Source organism: Mastigoproctus giganteus, chromosome 10 (genome assembly GCF_048544385.1).
Source record: "Mastigoproctus giganteus isolate SK-2022 chromosome 10, ASM4854438v1, whole genome shotgun sequence".
Taxonomy (NCBI): Eukaryota; Metazoa; Arthropoda; class Arachnida; order Uropygi; family Thelyphonidae; genus Mastigoproctus; species Mastigoproctus giganteus.
In genome coordinates, this window is record NC_143584.1 from 47940315 (window position 1) to 47962100 (window position 21786).

Here is a 21786-nt window from a genome sequence, read left to right on the forward strand (position 1 = left end):
CCATTGGTGTACAGCAGATTTCCACTTGATAAACTTATAAGTGATTCATTTCTTCTTCTTGTTTCAGCCAAACCGATGATATTCCAATTCACATCTTCTAATTCCTTTTCCAGCTCTAATATCCTGTCTTCACCGATGAGTGATCGTACGTTATAACAGGCCAAGTTCAATTTCCGTGCATGGCAGCCTGGTCGTACCCAGAGATTCTTAGCACCCTCTGCTTCCACTCTGATCCTCTCGCTGCCGTAAGAGGGAGAGTGAAAGCTGCTGGGGACTGAGGGCCATTTGTATTGTTGTGCTCTCATTGCTGGAGGGTTTGGTCTTTTCCTCTTCACGCTGACCAGGCGTCTTGAAGAGAACCACTCTACACGTTCGTTGCCACCTAAGTGACGTAACAGGGCTTACCATCGAGAAGGTGTGCATGAGTGGATTTTAGGGAGGCAGGCCAACCGGACTTCTCCTAAATCTTCTGTAATAGAGAGATATTGGATCCATCAGTGTTTTAGGCTGAGTGTCTAATAACACACAGGATACCTGTTCCCCTCTAAGCCCCTTTCTCTATATAGCAATATTAAATATAGAATAATCATTTAAACCTTTAAATACAGTGGATTCCGGTTATTTACGCCACCGGTTAATCGGGGCAGCCGTTTATTTGGGACAAATCTTAAAAAACAGAACCCAATCGAGAAAATAGCCAGGGTTTACTTCGCTTAATTGGGACAAAATGGCATTTAATCTGGGCAGGAGACCACAGCACTGGAGATTACCCTACGATTGTCTCCGACCGTACCACATAGTATTCTGGAGGTCACAACCATAAAATAAAAAAAACAATTAGCAGTCACCTGTTTATTGGGCTTTTCTGTTAGTGCAATCTATCCTAAACAGATAGTAAACTCGATCTTATTGAATTTGCGATAATACCGACAGCTGGAATTCTGTGGGTTATTATGGTGAAATGTGTTTACACTTATATGGAATCTTTAATCATATAAAAAAATTAATTTTCAGAATCTTCTCTTCATTCCTATTTTTAAAGCTTCGTAATTTGTTACCCCGTTCTCATTTGCACGTATCGTGTTACTTGCAGTTTGTGTGCCGTGTTTTTTTATTATTGATTGCTTATCTTTTTACTGTTTTAAATTTTAACCCCCACCCACAAATGTCAGCGAACAGAAATGTCAACTAGTTTAGTTAGTATATACATATTACAGTACGTATTAATTATTCCGATTATCACATATATTCTTCCAAATTTCACGTATCATTTAATTTTTTAATTGGTAAGGTAATAATGGGTAAATTTGTGCTTAATATATCTTTACTTTTATACCCTGTGGATAATATTCCTCCTATTTTCGCTAATTAGAATCGCTGTTTAATAGAATTAAAATTCAATTCACAAACGTGATCACAATGACCGGCGCTTACTACACATCTTATAGTGGATGGTACTTTACTATGGTGAGTTCATCGTAACATGATTTGATTGTAGGGGGGGGGTACATTGTATTTTTTATCTATTTACGTGAAACTTCGGATAATTGCGGCAGCCGCTTAATCAGGCCAAAATGCACTAGTCCCAATGTGTCCCAAATAACCGGAATCGACTGTATAAACTTAAGTACATAAATTATACAATAAAACATGAATATATGTTCAATAACATTCAAGAAACATCTTAATTACTGAATACTATACTATATTTACATCATTTATAATAGCTCACAATACTGTTAATTTTCAGATCACTCAAAACCATTAAATGTAGTGTAAACCTTGCACTCTCTCAAATTCAGTCTTTTTGGTATGTTGTATTTAGTTAGCCAATGAAGAATTTTCAAATAGCTCTTTACCTTCTTTGCGTTATTAGCACTAGTTGACTCACTTAATCTCTTTGAGGCCATTAAAGGGGGGGGAGAAGTTGCAATGTAAACAAAATCAATCATGTGGACACAAAATGCACATACACCATACGTAAACAAGAACTGACTGGAAACTAAAACTAAACCGAAGCATTGCTGTGTGCTGCTGTTATATTCATTGTGTTCAGAAGAGAAGTTTTATAAATTTCTCTTCAGTTAATTAGAATCTCTGAGCAGGCACACAGTTTCTCATAACACTACAGGATGATAGGATATATGAAGTGTATATTTTTGTAATTTGCATGAAATGGTGCACATGACAGTAGTGTTTACAGTGGTGGCACAAGCAACTTGTGTCACTGTAAACATCTATAGAAAATTAAGAGCTGCAACTACTCATGAATGTGAAAAATAACTTTTAACACACACTTTAAGTTTCTCCTTGTTATAAATTGGAATTGCTTTGCAACATTTCCAGTATTGGTTAAAAGCCAAATTTTAATATTGAAATCCAAAAACACGTTTGCACACACTTGTGCAGTACTTAAACAGAGGCGCCTCCATAGCCAGGTGGGCAGGAGCAGCAGTGCGTAGCGCATGCTTCGTGATTAGACCGGGGTTCGAGCCCGTGAGCCACCAAATACGGAGAATGCGGAAAGGTCAGAGAATGACCACTACATATCCCCGGAGCAATATGGCCTTAGTTGCTAATGCTCCTAAAAACCAAATAACAACAACAACTTAAACAGAACTTTTTCTGCACATCTGCCATATTGCCCATTCATTCCTGCAATAAGCACATAACAATAACCATAATATCCAAATGCATCAGGTAGTACAATATATGAATAATCTGTGTGGAATTATATTTGACTGGAAAATTAGATTGAAAAGCATTAGTTTCTTTCCTGATGAGGCTTGTCAGGCACTCAAACACCTGCTGATGGGTAACTGCTCCCTATAGTGGGAAAAACTGAAATTGATTTTTCTATTTAATAGAAGTGAAAAGTAATTAACTTGTTGCTGGTTAATTGATTAATACTATATGAAAGTAATTATTTTAATTTCATGATTCATACCTCAAATATAATATTCACTCAACTTTTTGCAATACAGGTTGCATTTTTTGTTTCTGCTGGGATTAAAGCAAATAGTATCATTATTTATATATATTTAGTAATTTGATAACAAAAGAAATTAGCTCTAGAAAAGGCAATAACATTTATGAAGTTTGGTATTTCTGGACAAATTTTAAGGGAGCCAAATATAAAATTTCATGAAAATTTCTCCAGTGGGAGTCAAGTTATTATATGCAGATAGACAGGGTATCAACAATAGGCACTTTGTGCACTTGAAAATGCACCTCAAAAAATCCAAACAGGACAAAACTTTCCTGTTGTGATCATCGTGTGACAAGACTTCAATATGAGCTACAGAGCTTGATAATTAAGTATCTTATTATGGGAACTGATTAAGGTTTGTAAGGCTCTGAGAAGGAATAGTGAATGAATGAAAGTAGTCTTTACAATCCTTAGCTTGAAGTTATTTAAGCTAAGAGGAAGAGTTATACTGTAGATTGTGGGAAATTTTCATTTAGCATTAGCTGTGGCAAATGATGATGCAAGAAAGCAAGCTTATACAGCATCAGCCAAAAAAAAAAAAAACAAAAAAACACACCTCCCATTTCACCTTTTCATTCCCTCCAGTATTTTGTGTGGTTCTTCTTTGAATTTATTTAAACTTTTGACTTCCACAACAACAGATGGACGTTTGTTCTAGCAGTCAACCACCTGCTGGCTAAAGGCAAACTTCTGCACATCTATTCTGCATCCATCTTTAATTTGAATTTGTGCCCCTTTGTGTGCATTCTGAGCAAGATGAAGAATCCCATTGGCATTGAGCTTGTTCAATCCAATCAAAGCCTTAAACACCTCAGTCAGATCACCTTGCAGGTGCCTAGTGTCCAGACACTGCAGTTTGCAGAACTGAAGCCTTTCTTGGTAAGAGCACCCCATTTTTCTGTTCACCGATATTGTTGCCCTTCTCTGTAATCAATCCAGCAGCTCTTTCCTAAAGTGAGGCCTCCAGACCCGTGTACAGTACTCAAGATGTGGCCTGACCATAGCCTTATACAATGGGATATATACCTCCTTATCCCTGCTAACAAAATTCCTGTATATCATTGACAAGACCCCGTGACCTGCTCTGGCAGCCTGTCTGCACTGCTCAGAAAACTTCAAATCCGACTACACAATCACCTTATGTCTTTTTCATCTTACACTACTTTGAGTGTAGTACCACATAACCGGTATGTTACTCTGGAGTTACTGCTACCATTGTGCTGTACTTTGCATTTGTCAGTGTTAAATTTCAATTGCCATTTCTCAGCCATTCTGCCTAACTTTTCTAGATCCTGTTGCAGCTTTATACTGTCATTACTATCATTAACCACCCTGCAATCCTTTGTATCATCTGCAAACTTGGACATTAAGCCTAATATATCTTCATTGATATCATTGATAAATATAGAAAACAACAGTGGGCCCAACACAAAACCCTGGGGGACTCCACTAATAATGTTAGTTCTTGAAGAGCAATATCCATGATCTCTCTGTCTTCTCCCACTGAACCATCCCTTTATCCATAGCAGCAACTTGCCCTTAATGCCACATTGCTCCAAGCACTCTTATGTTTAACAGTAGTATAGAAAATAAATACCTCTCCCTAAAAATACCGCTCTTCCCTTTGTAGTGTTCATTTTCCTAAAATAATCTACAAAAATCAAAAAAAAAATATTTTTTAAGAAAATAATTCATTTAAACTGCTGTAACCTCTTAACTAATTATCCAATTTTAATGCGACTTTCGATAAATAATATGTCAGAATAAATACTGTGTTTTAAAACTATTTTCTATAACCAAAATCAAATAAGTGTTCAGTATTATTTTGTAATCCATGGTAAATTAATTTTAAATCAATTCTTTTAAATTGAAATTTTTAATATCGATACAGATAAGGTTTGGCTAAACTTTTCTGGCATATAAATTTGAAATAAATTTCTTTCCTCATCATAAACTTCAGCTATGAATTGTTTCCAAATAATTTTTCAGTTATTTGAAAAAAATATTTGAAGAAATTGTTTTTATAAATGTATCTAATAAAATGACTACAAAACGTTGGTAGGATTGCCATCCACTCCACACAGGAGGAATTTTTATGGGTCTTTTTCATAACATGGCTGAGTTAATTGGCCTTAGGTGAGAGTAGCATTGTTTTTAGTCCAGCAAACAGAAAGTCGACCTCAGAACATACACAATTTACAGACAGTATACATAGTGATATGGCCTTAATCACTGGTGCTCCTAGAACCTCGCTACAACAACAATAGATCTTAATGTGCGTTATCCAATTAAAAAACTTGAAATAATAAAAACAAAAAACGGTGATAAAGTAATTGTTCACATAAATGAGTTTAAAGTATTTTTGCAAAATAGATTCAACAGACAAGTTGAATCTATTAAAATAATTCATAAAAATAATTGAAGTTACAGTAAAATAAAAATGAAACTAATTTACAGTAGTATGGAAAAGTGGAAAAAAATAAAGATCCTATAATTGATTTCAAAACAGAAAATATGAAAAAGAAATAAATTTATTAAAAGGGAAACTTCTTAGTCATTTTTTGCTTAAACCTATGCTATTTTTAAAAAATGTGAATAATTTTAATTTTTTGATTGTTGTAGATTATTTTAGAAAAAAAAGAACAATTTTAAGCGAAGAGGGATGTTTTTAGGGAGAGGTTTTTTTTTTGCATTTGTAAAAGTATACATCATTCTAGAACCTTCATTTCCTATTCTACTTGCTACAGTATCAAAAGCTTTCCTGAAATCCAAGTATATGATATCAAAATTATTTTTGATATCATATTTTGATATTTTGAGATTGAAACAGCAAAAAATTCCTATGTTTCTCGCCTGTACATATTTTGCTGTTTCAGCAAAAGTCTCTGGCTTCCTTGTACCATATTGTCAGTATTAATACTAAAACAAGTCAATAATGTAGTATTGAAATAATTAGTGACTTTAGTAGAACATCTACTGGTCATTTGCTTGCAAGGTTGCAAGCAAATACCATGAGCGTAATTTCACATGCCCTGTACAAAATTTGCAATAGAATGTAGGAAAAATTTTAAAGAATTTTGAGAATTTCTCCATAGATACACTGAGAATTCTTTCTAATGTCTGTGGAATTAACAAGCACATACAGGTCTTCAATATATGTTTGTGAACCCATAGATGAGCTGTGATGGAAAATCAGTTTTAGTGATATGCAGAAATGTGGTCTCACCAGATGCCTTTTCTGTGAAGTGGTTTAACCACTTGCAAAGTGGTTAAACCACTTCACAGAAAAGGTTAAATTTGAGGTTCAGATGCACACAGTACCCAGTGGTTTAACCACTTGCAAAGTGGTTAAACCACTGGGTACTGTGTGCATCTGAACCTCAAATTTTCACCCCTTCTAACCTTATGTGGTCATTCCATAAATAGAAAAAAATTTATATATATGCAATATGGGAGTATACCAAGAATTTGACAGGACACGGGAAAAATTTCACAGAATTTTGAGAATGTGTTTGTGACAGATTCACTAAGCATCATTCTTATGGCTATGGATAAATAACACAATACAGGCAGAAGTGTTCATACATCTTTCCACATCTGTTTTGTATTGTGGCAGAAGTAACCTCAGGAGATTGGCGAAATAATGGCACCCCAAATAACGGAACTTTCGAGCTTACGGCACAGTGAAATTGGATTTTTAGTACAACACAGGTGTGTTTCAGTGTTGGTAAAAGAAAATGGCAAGTCACATGAATACTGTATTTGTGTAAGTTCATCATTTTCAAAGTGAATTTTGTACTGATATCAATGATTATACTGCTGTTTTATATTTATTTTAAATCAAAATCCCTTTATATAGCTCTTAAAGTTAATAAACCTCATACAGAGAAGAAAAGAACAGCATTTAAAGTGATAAACTTAATTTAATAATAGAAAATAGAATGGGCAAATATAGGAGTGTATTAATGCAAGAATATAACATTGGATTGTTAACATGTTTATTTTTTTTTGTGCAGTTATTAAAATTGCATTCTTAATCTGTTTCTTATTTACCCTCATTATTTCCGCATTAAATTTATTAAAAATAAAACTTTCTAGATAACGGAAAAATCAAAATAACGGTGTCTTGAATCCCTGAAGGTGCCATTATTCTGAAAGTCTATTGTATAATTCTTGTGGATTTGCCTGTGCAACAGCACTCATAAGCTGGGTCATGGATTGGAACTTACAGGCTCCCAGTGTGGAATGATAGCTAAATGCACAGTAACATTTCTCAAAATCTACTGTTGCAGTTGTTATCCAAAGATGGAAGACTGAGTTATACCTCAATGAAAAATCTTTCTTGACAACTTCAAATTCATGAAAAACATTAAGTGAACCATGGAGAGGGTAGTTCATTTCTCACACATGTTATTTACTGAAAATATGGAGCAAATCCAAGAGGCTACAGCAACTCCACCAGTGGCAGGTTAGCTGTGCTTGAGCCCAGTGTCTTTGTTACCAATGTGAAATTGCATTCAGAGGTGTATTCCGGTGTTTCTGACCTCTAGCACAATGGGAGTGGGGGAAATGAATCCTGCTACACAATGTTTCATTCAGTACATGTTTGGGTATGGAGATTCCCCAGAGAGTGCTTCCTATTGGATTGTATCATTTTGACCACAAAGCTTTTTGGTGGAAATTTGATGTTTTGGTGTTGCTTTATCTGGTTTAGACTGGGTCTATTGGTGGTAGTAATTTGGACAATTATGCACTGCACATGCTGGGGTAATAATATAAAAATGAGCCCTGAAAACAAGGCTCATGAAGGACTGGTTTGTGGACAACAACATCATAAAGCTAGACTGGTTGGCTGAGTGTGGACTTATTATTATTAGCCATATGGTGCAAGGAAGCCTGAGGCTTACGCTGCACCAGCCAAAAAAATTCTCAAGTTACCCTGAGAGAGAGAGAGAGAGATGGGGGGGGGGGGTAGAGAGACAAGAGTCAGAAGTAGAAAGGAATCACCAAGAAAGAGAAGAATGATGATATTCAGCTCACGATCCTGGGTGTGCCAAGCCCATACTCACCAGATATGAGTTCCTGGGGTGATTTTACCCATTGAATGCCTGTGAGAAGAACTGGAGTGTGGCTTGGCTGTGACCAAAACTGCCTACTTTCAGACTGATTCTGATAATTTCTTTGCTGGAAGAAAGGAGAATTCTGCTTGACACCTACTGGAAACCAATACAAAGTGTGCTAGCTGGGTTGATTTGTCCCAGTGTCCTCAAAGACTAATTTCAATGAAAGATATAGGGTCTTCGTAAAAAGATGTTGTAGTTTTAAATCTGTTTCTTATTTTAAGCGTGATTTTTATTAGAAACAATATTATTAAAATTTTTATAATTATTTTATTCAACTTATTTTTCATTTGTAAGAAGTACCATATCACGATGAACATCTGTTTTAGAAGGCAGATTTTGGGAAAAAAATATTTTTATTGCACATATTTGAAAGGCAAATTTTTTTTTATAAAAAAAAAAAAAAAAAATTTCAATGTAAAATGAAGTTTTTATTCATTGTTACTGATATGATCTGAGCTTACACTTTCAGAAATGTCCTGATGGCCCTGAATATGATGTATCTTCAGGGACATTTCTGATTTTGCATTTTTTGAAAGACAGCAATTGTCATGTTCCACTAAACTCCCTCCCATTAATATTTCATCAATATTTGGACCTAATTTTTCACCCATTTGGAAATGGTTGGTCACTTTATTTATTCTATTGATGTCAAATTGTGATTCAGTGCCTCCTTATACATGAATATTTTAAATATGGTACACTCCTTACACATGAATACTTTAAAGGGTTTGACTAACATGTAGGTTAGTGCAAAAGCATCATTTTAACGTAGCCATATACCAAAGTAGTTAAATTAATTAATTAAATTGGTATAGTTTTAGTTATATCTCATATTGTGAATGCCTTCACAACGAGTTGCTATGGTATTGTACTACCTCGAATAAATAACACTTCACCAGTGGAGAAGACTACTGTTATTTATTCTCAGCGGATACCACCACCACCAAGATGGCACCGTTTCAAAATTTGTTGGCTTCTCTTTGGTGGGTGGGCAGGTACCCTGGTGTTATTGTAAAGTTATACTTCATAACTGGGTTGTCACTATTGCAACACCAGGGTACCTGCCCACCCACCAAAGACAAGCCAACAAGCTTTGTAACGGTGCCGTCTGGGTGGTGGTGGTGGTGGTGGTATCCACTGAGAATAAATAACGGTAGTCTTCTCCACTGGTGAAGTGTTGTCTATTCGAGGTAGTATAATACCATGGCAACTCGTTGTGAAGGCATGCACAATATGAGATAACCAAAATGATGCCAATTTAATTAATTAATTTTACTACTTTGGTAATGGCTATGTTAAAATGATACTTTTGCACTAACCTACATGTTAGTCATTAGAGCACTTTTCATATCCTTTTAATTTAAAATTTTTCCTAGTAGCAAAGAATGAGTACCGGCACCTATTTTTTTTACAAAAAAAGCACTGCCTACAAGAATACCAGACAATCCTAATCATACAGCCAACACGCTTGATCTCTTTCTCACAAACAACCCCTCTAAGTACACGGTCGAAGTGAGTGGTCCGTTAGGCACCTCAGATCACAACTTGGTGATTGTCTCTTCTCCAGTGGCGCCTTTATCTCATGGCTATTACCAACCTCGTGTTTTTTTTTTTTTTTTTTTATGTGAACCCCAAACACGAGAGGTATTAGAACCTATAGTACTTAGCACTGTGCTTGGGTTGGAGGTTGAGAAGATGAAAATAGATATTTGTTGACATTGAACTTCTGTAGATTGTAATTTTCAGGAAATACATATGAAGGAAGGTTGTTCCAGAAAACGGAAGTTGAATGAATAAATGAGGAAGATGAAAAGTTGGTTCTGTGAGTTTGAAGTTGGACAGTAAATAGATGTTGGCTGATGGCGAAACTTGTTTGGACTGTTTTGAAAGATAGAGCGGGAATTATAGAAGACAATTCAGAAGAACAGTGCCCATGTAAGTATCGGTAGAAAAGGCATGCAGCAGAAACAGTACATCTATGAGACAGCGAGTGGAGAGACTCTGTTAAAGATGAGTTATTAATTAACCTAATTGCCCTCTTCTAAATGGAATCTAGAAGCCTGAGAGAGAGGTTTTGGGGGCACCACCCCAGATGTGGGAACAATATTCCATGGCAGGGCAGATTTGCGATTTATACAGAGTGAGCAGCTGTTTGGAAGAAAAGTAACGAGAGCGAAAGAGAAAACCAAGTTTTTTAGATGCAGAGGAAGCAATATTTGTAATGTGCTTGTGCCAAGAGAGATTAGAAGTCAGGGTAATCCACAAAAGAGATATATCATTTTGCCTAGAAATCGGAGTGTCACTAAAGATGAGCATAGGAGCAGAAGAATCCTTTTTGCGAGATATAAGACAAGACTGAGTTTTAGAAGGGTTGAAATCAACTAAGTTGTCTTTGCCCCACTGGAGAATTACCTGAAGATCGGCATTTAAGGAATTGGTAGCAGATTTTCGAGAAGTTGAAGCTGATTGAGCAGGACAAGTTTCTCAAAATGGAAAGTGGAATGCAATGTGCTATCATCGGCAAAACTATGGATAGGATTTCCAGTCAATGGAAGAAGGTCATTAATATACAAGAGGAAAAGAGTGGGGGAAAGAACTGAACCTTGGGGGACACCGGCATTAGTGGAGAAGTTAGAAGACAGAGAGCCATCTACCATCACCCTCAGTGAGCGATCAGAGAGAAAACTGGATAACCAATTACTAAAAACAGTTGGCAAACCATAAGATGGAAGCTTGTTTAGAAGACCTCTATGCCAAACACGATCAAAAGATTTGAGATGTCAAGAGCAACTACTTGTGTTTCACCGAACCTTTCCATTGAATTAATCCATACATGGGTAATCCATAAGCCAGAATATCACCAGTGGATCGACACTGATGGAATCCATACTGGGGAACGTTGATCAGACGGAAAGTTTCTAGGTAGTTTAAGAGTTGCAGATTAATTGATTTCTCCATTACTTTAGAAAGAGTAGAAGTAATTGCAATGGGATGATAATTGGATGGGAGGGATTTGTCACCCTTTTTAGGAACTGGCTGGATATGAGCAAATTTCCAAGCAGAAGGAAACACGCCTTTGGAATAAGAAAGTGAAAAAAGCGGCAAAGAATAGGAGTAAGTTCAGGATCACAGGTTTTGAGAACAAGTGGAGAAATACCATCAGGACCTGGAGCTTTGTCATCAAGATTTATCAAAATCCTTCTGATATCCTTTTGATGGAAGACAACAGGAGGCATTGAATGCAGCATGTTGGGAATGGTGGGAGGTGTTTTACCAAGATCATTAATACATGAGCTGGAAGAAAAATGGGATGCTAGCATGTCAACTTTATCCTTGGCTGAAGTGACAACAGAACCATCTGGTTTGGACAGAGGTGGGAGCAGAGATGGGCAAAAGTTGCCGGCCAATAGCTTTGGCAAGAGACTAGAATGCTCGGCTACCATTAGGGCAAGAAGCAAGTTTTCTACTCTTAGCCTGTTCAAACTTTAGTTTGGACTGATTAATAACTGCTTTACAATTGTTGCGAGCTTTGGTGTAGGCAGAAAATGAAACTGAAGAATTAGAAACAAGCCAATTAGGATATGCAACATTCTTCTCTTGAACAGCCTTAGCACATTTATTGGAAAACCAAGGTTTAGATAAAGGACGAGATTTCAAAGTGGAGTGTGGGATAAAGGATTCCATTCCTGCAAGAATAATTTCACTTACATGATCTGAGCAAACATTGACATCAGAAGTTTTGAAACAGTAATCCGACCATGGAAAAGAAGAAAAGAAGTCTCGCAGGTCATCCCATTTTGCATTCTTGTAATGCCAAACAACACGAGGTTCGGAATAGCCATGAGATAAAGGTTCCATTGGAGAAGAGACAATCACCATGTTGTGATCTGAAGTGCCTAAAGGACCTCTCACTTCGACCGTGTACTTAGAAGGGTTGTTTGTGAGAAAAAGATCAAGCGTATTGGCTGTATGATTAGGATTGTCCAGTATTCTTGTAGGTAAATGAACAATCTGTGCTAGGTCATTAGTAATTGCAAAAGCCTCAGCATCTCGACCTGCTGGGTCGGTGTGACTAGAAAACGGAAGCCAGCTGGAGTTGTAAACATTAAAATCACAAAGGAAAATTACCTCACTCTTAAGAAAGTTGGTCTGGAGAAAGTCAAGTTGCAAAGAGAGGAAGTCAAAGAGCTCCAAGTGATTAGTGGAGCTGGGAGAACAGTAGAGACAACAGATGAATTTGACACAATGAGGTAGAGAGATTTTAAGCCAGAGAAGATCAAAGAGAGGAGATTCCAAATTTCCAGGTCTCTGACAGGGAATATCAGAATGGACATATGCAGAAGTACCACCTTTGAGGTGAAAGGAATCATACAGCGAATAATTTGGGCATCTGAGATTAGCAGTAGTTGAATCAACCAATAACTGAGATTCTGTCAGAAAAAGTGCATGGGTTTGGCAGACTGCAAGTGGAAATGGACATCATTGAGATTAGAATCGAGACCACGTATATTTCTGAAATGAATTAGGAAGTGCTTGGGAGGTTTAGATCTTTTCGCAGATAAGCTTGCTCTATTAGTTTGACAATTCATGGTGTATTCAATAGTAAGAAAAAGTGGGTGGGACATGCTGTATGTAGTAATGAAATTTTTGGATATGGCATACACGTGGTAAGAATATACCCAGATCCTTGACATAACGTGGCTTCGACAATGCTCCCCACATACACACTACTCAGACTCCCTCCAGTCACTAGTAGAGGTGGCAAGATTATACACTAGCTGATCCGGAAGCCTCCTAGTGAGTTACCAATAGGTTCGGTCCGGTGTACTAACTAGCAGCCAGCCTGTGAACACCGTTTTAGAGCTGTACCCTTGAAATGTAAGTAATATTGGATCTCGCCACGACGTTCATCATAACCTCAAAAGTCATCAATCATAGTGCATGATGGAAGAGATAGGGAAGGGGTGACCGGAACTTAGCTCTAGAGACTAAACATGGGTTCCACCACTTCAAGCCTCCAATAAGCAAAGTGGTGGTATTTCACCAGTTGATGAGAGTCATCTACCACCTAGTACTGCCTGGTAACATAGAGGGGCGGTGTTCCTCCATGTGGTGTGGGCACCACACCTCGACCCCTTCTTACGTTGGTTCACACCTGGGTGGTCACCCACCATGTACTTGTGCATGGAGGTTATACCCAGGATTACTAACAGTCACACCATCGTGAATGTGCAAGCAGAGGATTTGGCTGTCACAGACTGTCCGGACTTCGCCGAAATTGGGTCCACTTGACTTGAGTGTCACCCAAATATCAGTTCCATCAGCATTTTAGACTCCCAGGTAGCAAGTACAGCTTGTCTGGCATATCTGAGAGAATGTCTGTGACAACCTCAAGGACCAATGTTTGGCATTACAAGAATGCAAAATGGGATGATCTGCGAGATTTCTTTTCTTCTTTTCCCTGGTTGGACTACTGTTTCAAAACTTCTGATGTCAATGTTTGCTCAGATCGTATCAGTGAAATTATTCTTGTAGGAATGGAATCCTTTATTGCTCACTTCACTTTAAAATCTTGTCTTTATTTAAACCTTGGTTATTTATTTATGTGCTAAGGCCGTTCAGGAGAAGAATGTTGCATATCGTAATTGGCTTGTTTCCAATTCTTCAGTTTCATTTTCTGCATACACCAAAACACGCTTCTTGATTAGACCGGGGTTCGAGCCCGTCACCACCAAATACGGAGGATGCAGAAAGGTCAAGGAATGACCACCGCGTATCCCGGAGCAATATGGCCTTAGTTGCTAATGCTCCTAAAAACCAAATAACAAACAAGCATACACCAAAGCTTGCAACAGTTGTAAAGCAGTTATTGAACAGGCTAAGAGTAGAAAACTTGCCTCTTGCCCTAATGGTAGCCAAGCATTCTGGTCTCTTGCTAAAGCTGTTGGCCGCAACTTTTGCCCATCTCTGCTCCCACCTCTGTCAAAACCAGATGGTTCTGTTGTCACTTCAGCCAAGGATAAAGCTGACCTGCTAGCATCCCATTTTTCTTCCAACTCATGTATTAATGATCTTGGTAAAGCACCTCCCACCATTCCCAACACGCTCCATTCAATGCCTCCCGTGGTCTTCTGCCAAAAGGATGTCAGAAGGATTTTGACGAATCGCGGTGCTAAGAAATCTCTAGGTCAAGATGGTATTTCTCCACTTGTTCTCGAAATCTGTGCTCCTGAACTTACTCCTGTTCTTTGCCACCTTTTTTCACTTTCTTATTCCAAAGGTGTTTTTCCTTCTGCTTGGAAATTTGCTCATATCCAGCAAGTTTCTAAAAAGGTGACAAATCCCTCCCATCCAATTATCATCCCATTGCAATTACTTCTACTCTTTCTAAATTAATGAAGAAATCAATTAATCGGCAACTCTTAAACTACCTAGAAACTTTCCGTCTGATCAACATTCCCCAGTATGGATTCCATCAGTGTCGATCCACTGGTGATATTTTGGCTTATGTTACCCATTTATGGACAAATTCAATGGAAAAGTTTGGTGAAATACAAGAAGTTGCTCTAGACATCTCAAAGGCTTTTGATCGTATTTGGCATAAAGGTCTTCTAAACAAGCTTCTATCTTACAGTTTGCCAACTGATTTTTGTAATTGGTTATCCAGTTTTCTCTCTGTTCACTCACTGAGGATGATGCTAGATGGGTCTCTGTGTTCTAACTTCTCCACTAATGCTGGTGGAGAAGTTAGAACACATGGTTCAGTTCCTTCCCCCTTAAGGTTCAGTTCCTTCCCCCACTCTCTTTCTCTTGTATATTAATGAACTTCTTCCATTGACTGGCAATCCTATCCATAGTTTTGCCGATGTTAGCACATTGCATTCCACTTTCCATTTTGAGAAACCTTGCTCTGCTCAATCAGCTTCAACTTCTCGAATATCCGCTACTAAATCCTTAAATGCCGATCAGTGGGGAAAAGACAACTTAGTTGATTTCAATCCTTCTAAAACTCAGTCTTGTTTTATATCTCACAAAATGGATTCTTCTGTTCCTATGCTTATCTTTGATGACACTCCAATTTCTAGGCAAGTTAATATATCTCTTTTGGGGATTACCCTCACTTCTAATTTCTCTTGGCACAAGCACATTACAAATATTGCTTCCTCTGCATCTAAAAAACTTGTTTTCTCTTTTGCTCTCGGCGTTACTTTTCTTCCAAATAGCTGTTCACTCTGTACAAATCGCAAATCCACCCTACCATGGAATATTGTTCCTACATCTGGGGTGGTGCCCCCAAAACTTCTCTCAGGCTTCTAGATTCTTAATAGAAGAATGCAATTAGGTTAATTAATAACTCATCTTTAACAGAGTCTCTCCACTCGCTGTCTCATAGATGTACTGTTTCTGCTGCATGCCTTTTCTACCGATACTTACATGGGCACTGTTCTTCTGAATTGTCTTCTATAATTCCCGCTCTATCTTTCAAAACAGTTCGAACAAGTTTTGCCACCAGCCAACATCTATTTACTGTCCAACTTCAAACTTACGGAACCAACTTTTCATCTTCCTTGTTTATTCATTCCACTGCTGTTTTCCACTGAAGGAAGGTTGATAACAACCTTCCTTCATATGTCTTTCCTGAAAATTACAACCTACAGAAGTTCAAATATAATGTCAACAAATATCTTCTCTCGTCTTCTCAACCTCTAACCCAAGCATAGTACTAAGTACTATAGGTTCTAATACCTCTCGTGTTTGGGGTTCACATAAAAAAAAAAAAAAAAAAAAGTGATGCAAGCTTATACAGCATCAGCAAAAAAAAAAAAAAAAAACACTTTCCACATCACCTGTCCACCCCCCTCTCTAATAGTTTTCCTAGTTCTTTCAATTTAATTAAACTACCCACTTTAGCAATGTCAGATGAAAGTTTGTTTCAGCAATCAACTATGTGCTGGCTGAAAGCAGCACATCAATGATGCAATCGTCCTTCCTCAGCTTGATCCCCTCATTTGTAATTTGAGCAAGAGGAAGGATTCCATCTGTGTTGTATAAGGCATCGTGTATAATCAGGGTAGTGGAGAATGAAAAAAAGACCTTGGGCAATTGTGAAGTCAGATATGAAGTTTTCTTAGCAGGTCAAACTGGCTGCCAGTACAGATCATGGTGCTGTATTGATGATCTTATTCAGAGAACTTCACATCTGACTGCACAATTACCCCCAGATCTTCTTCATTCTACACACTCAGAGATGGTACTCTGGGATTACTGATATTCATATGAAGTACCTTTCAATGTTAAACTCATTCCACTTCTCAGCCTGCCAGCCTAATTTGTTTACTTCTTGTTGCAGGAATATTCTCTGATTACTGCCATTTAACAACTCTACCAACCTACATATTATCTGCAAACTTATATATTAGACCTGATGTTCCTTCATCAGTATCATTAAATATTGAAAATAACAGTACACAAAAAGCAGTACCCGTTGATAACTACTCTTACTCAACCTCTCTATCCACAGCAGTAACTTTCTCTTAATGCCACGCTGCTCTTGTTTATATAGCAGTCTTATGTGAAACACAATCAGAAGCATTTCTGAAATCCAAGTATACGATGTCATTTATTTTTTGGATCAGTTCCTCTATTGTTTCATCATAGTATCCAGTTAGATTATTAGTGGTAAAAAATGCATGAAAGCAAGCTTATACAACATAAAAAAAAAAAAATCCTATATCCCCTGTCCATTCCCTCTAATAGTTTCTGGTTCTTTCTTGAATTTATTCAACCCACTTTGATAACATCAGATGGAAGTTTGTTTCAGCAGTCAACTACCTGCTGGCTGAAGGCTAATGCATTTTTATGAATTTTCTGTTTTCCGTTCAGCTGTATGTCTTAAACCAATTTTTAATTTCACATAAATATATGGTGTCTTCACAAAAAGATGCAGCATTTCTAAATCTGTTTCTTAATGTATTAAGTATATAGTTCTTCTCATAAACAACATTATTAAAATAATTAAAAATTTTTGTTTATTTTATTTATCTTCAATTAAAATGTCTGTCTAGCTGGTGAACTTCTGTGGATGAGTTTAGTCTTTTTCAGCAGTTGTCTTTGCTTCTCTTATTTTATTGTTACTTAAAAGACAGCAATCCTTGTCAGTTTTACTTGTGATATGCAGCATGTATTGTAGTGGATGAATAGTTATACATTATTTGATATTAGCTTTGCTAATTATTTCTCCTTTATATGCTGAATTGATATGCCTCCTTTTTTGTGATCTTCTTACCTTTGGGTGCCTTGTAGACACTATTTTTGTGACATTCGCTGAAAGCTTACTGTATTCTTATCACTGCAACTGAGTTTCTTTTTTCTCTCTTTCTGTTCTGTTGTATGACTTTAGAAGTGGATTAGTGTATTTGCCAAGAAAAAAAAACAACCAGTTCCACTTGTTCTTGTTCTCTCCCCCACCATCATTCACTGAGTAATGCTTGATTTGTTGTTCCTCCCCAAGGTTTAAGAGGAATTCACCTTTGTTAGCTGACTAGAATGATACCATGGCCTTCTGAAATACTGGGAGACATGCTTCACTGTTCTGACACCACTGTTTTTATGCACCAATTGAACTAAAGTTTAATCATCAGCTTGTAGTACTAATATGTGATGTTTCTGTACCAAAGTCAGAACCACTAAATGGTCAGGAAAATTTAATATAAAAGAAATATCAGAGAATATTGTATGATATTGAACATTGGTAAATATTTATATCGTAGTGACACTCTTCACTCATTTTCTTGAACACTCCTAAAGGATCATGTTTCAGTTGCTGACTGCTATCCAGGCAATGGTCAACTAATTTTTCTATACAATACAAATAACAAATTGAAAAATAACAAATTAAGCTCAGAAATGTAACATATACTATGGCCACCAACCTCTATAGTTAAAATAAACGAATATGAAATTCATAATTCAAATTAATGTAAAGCAGCCATTCAATGGGTCTAAACCAAACACAGATATGCAAATTAACCTTAAAACAAAATCATTATAAATAGAATTAACAAAATATAAATAATTCTGGTATTCCCTAATGAGATGGTGCTTTTGAGTTCACTGTCTATTTAATTTCATTTAATGAGGAAGTGGCACCTCTTCCTGAGGATGTGAGTGCATGTCTCCTTGAGCAGGGAGTCATGCATTTACACTACCGGGGATGTGTATCCCCGAATAGTGTAAATGCACCACTGGGGACACTTTGTATATCTTATTTTCCTTTTATTATTCTATAATAGCCTTGGAGACATAACTACATGTCTTTATTGTAAAGTTACTTTTGATATGGAAGAATATGGTTTATTATAATTTTTCCCCCCATCCTCTTCTTTGTGATCTTTTTCTCATATTCTTTGACTCAACTGACAATGTTCTCTTTAGTTTATAATTTCATGTCCTTCCCTCATTTTCATTATATTTTGATTTTTTTCCATTTATATATCATTTAGTCTCTTCTTTAATTTAGGATTTTTGTTTAAGGTTAGTATGCATATTCTATTTGGTTTAGACCTGTTGATTCGCTGGATTAATGTTCAGATTTTCGTTTTATATGTTATGTTTATTTTAACTGTGGTGTGCATGGCATATGTTATGTTATTGAGTCTAGTTTTGTGCAATCCCCCCCCCCAAATTTTGTGTTTGGATCATATAGGTCAGACCACGCCTTGAGTACTGCGTACAGGTCTGGAGGCCTCATTTTAGGAAGGATGTAGATTTGCTTGAGCGTGTACAGAGAAGAGCAACACGATTGGTGAGGGGAATGAAGGGATCCTCTTACCAAGAGAGGCTTAAGTTCTGCAAATTGCAGTGGCTGGAGACTAGGCACCTGCGCGGTGATCTGATTGAGGTCTATAAGGCCTTGAATGGGTTGAGCACGCTGAATTCTGATGGGATCCTCCCACTTGTTCAGAATACGAACCTACGGGGACATAAGTTCAAATTAAGAAAGGATAGATGTAGAATAGATGTGCGGAAATTTGCCTTTAGCCAGCGGGTGGTTAATTGCTGGAACAAACTTCCATCTGTCGTTGTGGAAGTTGATAGGTTAAATAAATTTAAGGAGGAACTGGACAGGCAATTGGAGGGTATGGTGTGATTTTTTTTTTTTTTTTTTGGCTGATGCTGCATAAGCTCCTACACTGCTTTCTTGCATCAAGTGCCACTACTACTACTACTACTACTACTACCACCTCTGGCTGGATAATAGTGATTGAAATACTTTTTTTGAGTGTCGTGTTCCCTGAGGAAATAAAGCATGAAGTCCACCCCCCCCCCCCACTCCTTAATTTCATTTATTATGGTAGTGATACTCATTTTCATTTTATTAGATAATGAAACACCACAGGAGGTGGTGTTTCAGGATGGCAGTCTAAATCAGTTCTCAAGTTTGCATTGCTTCTCATATGGCTAGAAGTTGTTAAACAATGGCTAATGATAGGCACTCTACAGCAGAATGTTATTCACTAGATACTGCGTATCTTGGAGTAGGCTACTTTTATACAACACCACCACACACCAGTTAAAGTGCAAAGGCAGTCCTAATAGAATACTTTCAAGAAAGATAATTTCTTGCCCCTTTTCTCATGTTCAGCTTTCATATTAATCAGACCTGACACTTTTTAAATTATGGGAATAGTACTTTACTCATAACTGGATATTTTTCTCCCTTCTTGCCATTTGATACCAGTTCTTGAGAGGGCAGGTTTAGGGATGGTAGATATTTAACAAGAATTAAAATTACATGTGTAGCAATGAGTACCTAGTGACATTCCTGGATCTGAAGTAGGCATTCATTGAAAAGAGGTAAGAAACCTCTTCCCACCTCAGATACAATTTGAATGTTTCACACCTATTATTGTGTATGTTGCATGTATGTTTTAATATCCAAATGTAGTCATTTCTGGTATGTCTAATTTAATCTTTGAAATCATAACTGTACGTCTGACAAAGTTCATGCCAATTTTCAACTCTGTGTGATGGGTATTTGCAAATGGGGTATAGTCATTAATTCAAGAAGAAATGTTATAATGACCTGGCATGAAAAGATGTCAGTCATAGGCAACTTTGCACATCAAAGGAAATGTTGGGAAAAATTTTTAAATATTACATATAATTTCTTACACAATAATAATAATCATAATAATTAGACTTAATTACATATAAGTTTTCTGTCTGTAGGGTCTGATTGATACTGCTGTTAAAACTAGTAGAAGTGGCTACTTACAACGATGTCTTATCAAGCACCTTGAAGGTCTTACTGTTAATTATGATATGACAGTCCGAGACAGTGATGGAAGTGTAATTCAAGTAGGTTAAAAAAACAATTGCATATTAAATTCCAAATGTTATGTAATTACATTTTAAATATGTAAATTGTTTTACGTCAATAATATTTATACAGATAATTTTCATAAATTAATTTCAGTTCTTGCATATAAAATACATACTAATAATTTTGTACCAGGTACATAATGTGTTCTTCTGCTAGCATATTTAATGTGTTTTACATTTAAGAGTCATTGGCAGGCATAAAAAACGTTTTAATTTTCAGATATTAATAAAGTTCATGGATAATAATTACATATTGGTTACTGAAAGTATTGATCTGTGTTGACTAAAGCAGGATATATATTTTTTACATTGAAGAGTTCACGACTAAATACATCACCTATAGTTGTTCCATTACGTGTAGTATTTATCGAAAGATCTGATGACATCTCCAAGTCGAAGAATGTTTTAATAAATGTGCAGAACTCTTTTCCAGCCTCAGAGTTTAATTGTAAAGAAAAAAAAAAAAAAAAAAAAAAATTCAATCTAAAAACACCAGGTGACTTGAAACCAGATGAGTTTCAAATTAATGCATTTCTGAAAGCTTTTTTATGTCTTAAAACCTTAATATTTCTGTTTCTAAATTACTTAGCTTTCAGTTTTACTTTCTGTTTCTAAATTACTTTTTTATGTGCCACACTTAGACATTATTCCAAATGCAACAGCCTTATAATCGAGATTATTTATAACATAAATATTTTAAGAATTTCTCTTGAAATATCTGAATAAATTGACATTTAAAAAAGATGACTGAACAAATTACATATGCACACTGTAAAGTTGAAAGAGATGGAGTATCTGATCAGCTAATATTTTAAAAGTATAATATTGATCAGAATAAATATTTTAAATTATTTCCTAGATTTATTTAATCTCAGCATATTAAATAATTAATATTAAGTTTGAATTAACTTTATTCACTTATTTATTAATAAGCAGTTTGTGATTAATTTTTTTTTCCTCAATAGTGATAGATTAAGAATGTGTCATAATTCAGTGCTGCCCAAAATCCTGACAGGCCAAAATCTTGACATACCGATTGTATTTAAAAAAAACAAAGAATCTATCTCAGAAACTGTTTTTGCAATAAAATGTTTTTCGTGTAATCAAAACGGCCACTAAAAACAAAAGTTTATTTGAGCACATGGAACATGTACATTGCAGTTATGCAAACAGTATATGATAATGTTTTATGTCATATTAATGAATACAACACACACACACATACACACTGGTATTCAAAGAAAGTGCATCATCCCTTAAAATTGTAACTGTCATCCGAATATCTTGGTG

At 36.4% G+C, this 21786-nt stretch overlaps 1 protein-coding gene across 1 annotated transcript in view; it reads left to right on the plus strand.

Annotated features, from left to right (window-relative positions):
- Positions 1 to 21786, plus strand: part of Polr1A (RNA polymerase I subunit RpI1) — a 476971-nt gene that overhangs the window by 214277 nt on the left and 240908 nt on the right. Inside the window, exon 19 of the mRNA XM_090382924.1 lies at positions 20344 to 20472. Within this exon, the coding sequence (XP_090239050.1) occupies positions 20344 to 20472 (129 nt within the window). The remainder of the gene's footprint in view (positions 1 to 20343; positions 20473 to 21786) is intronic.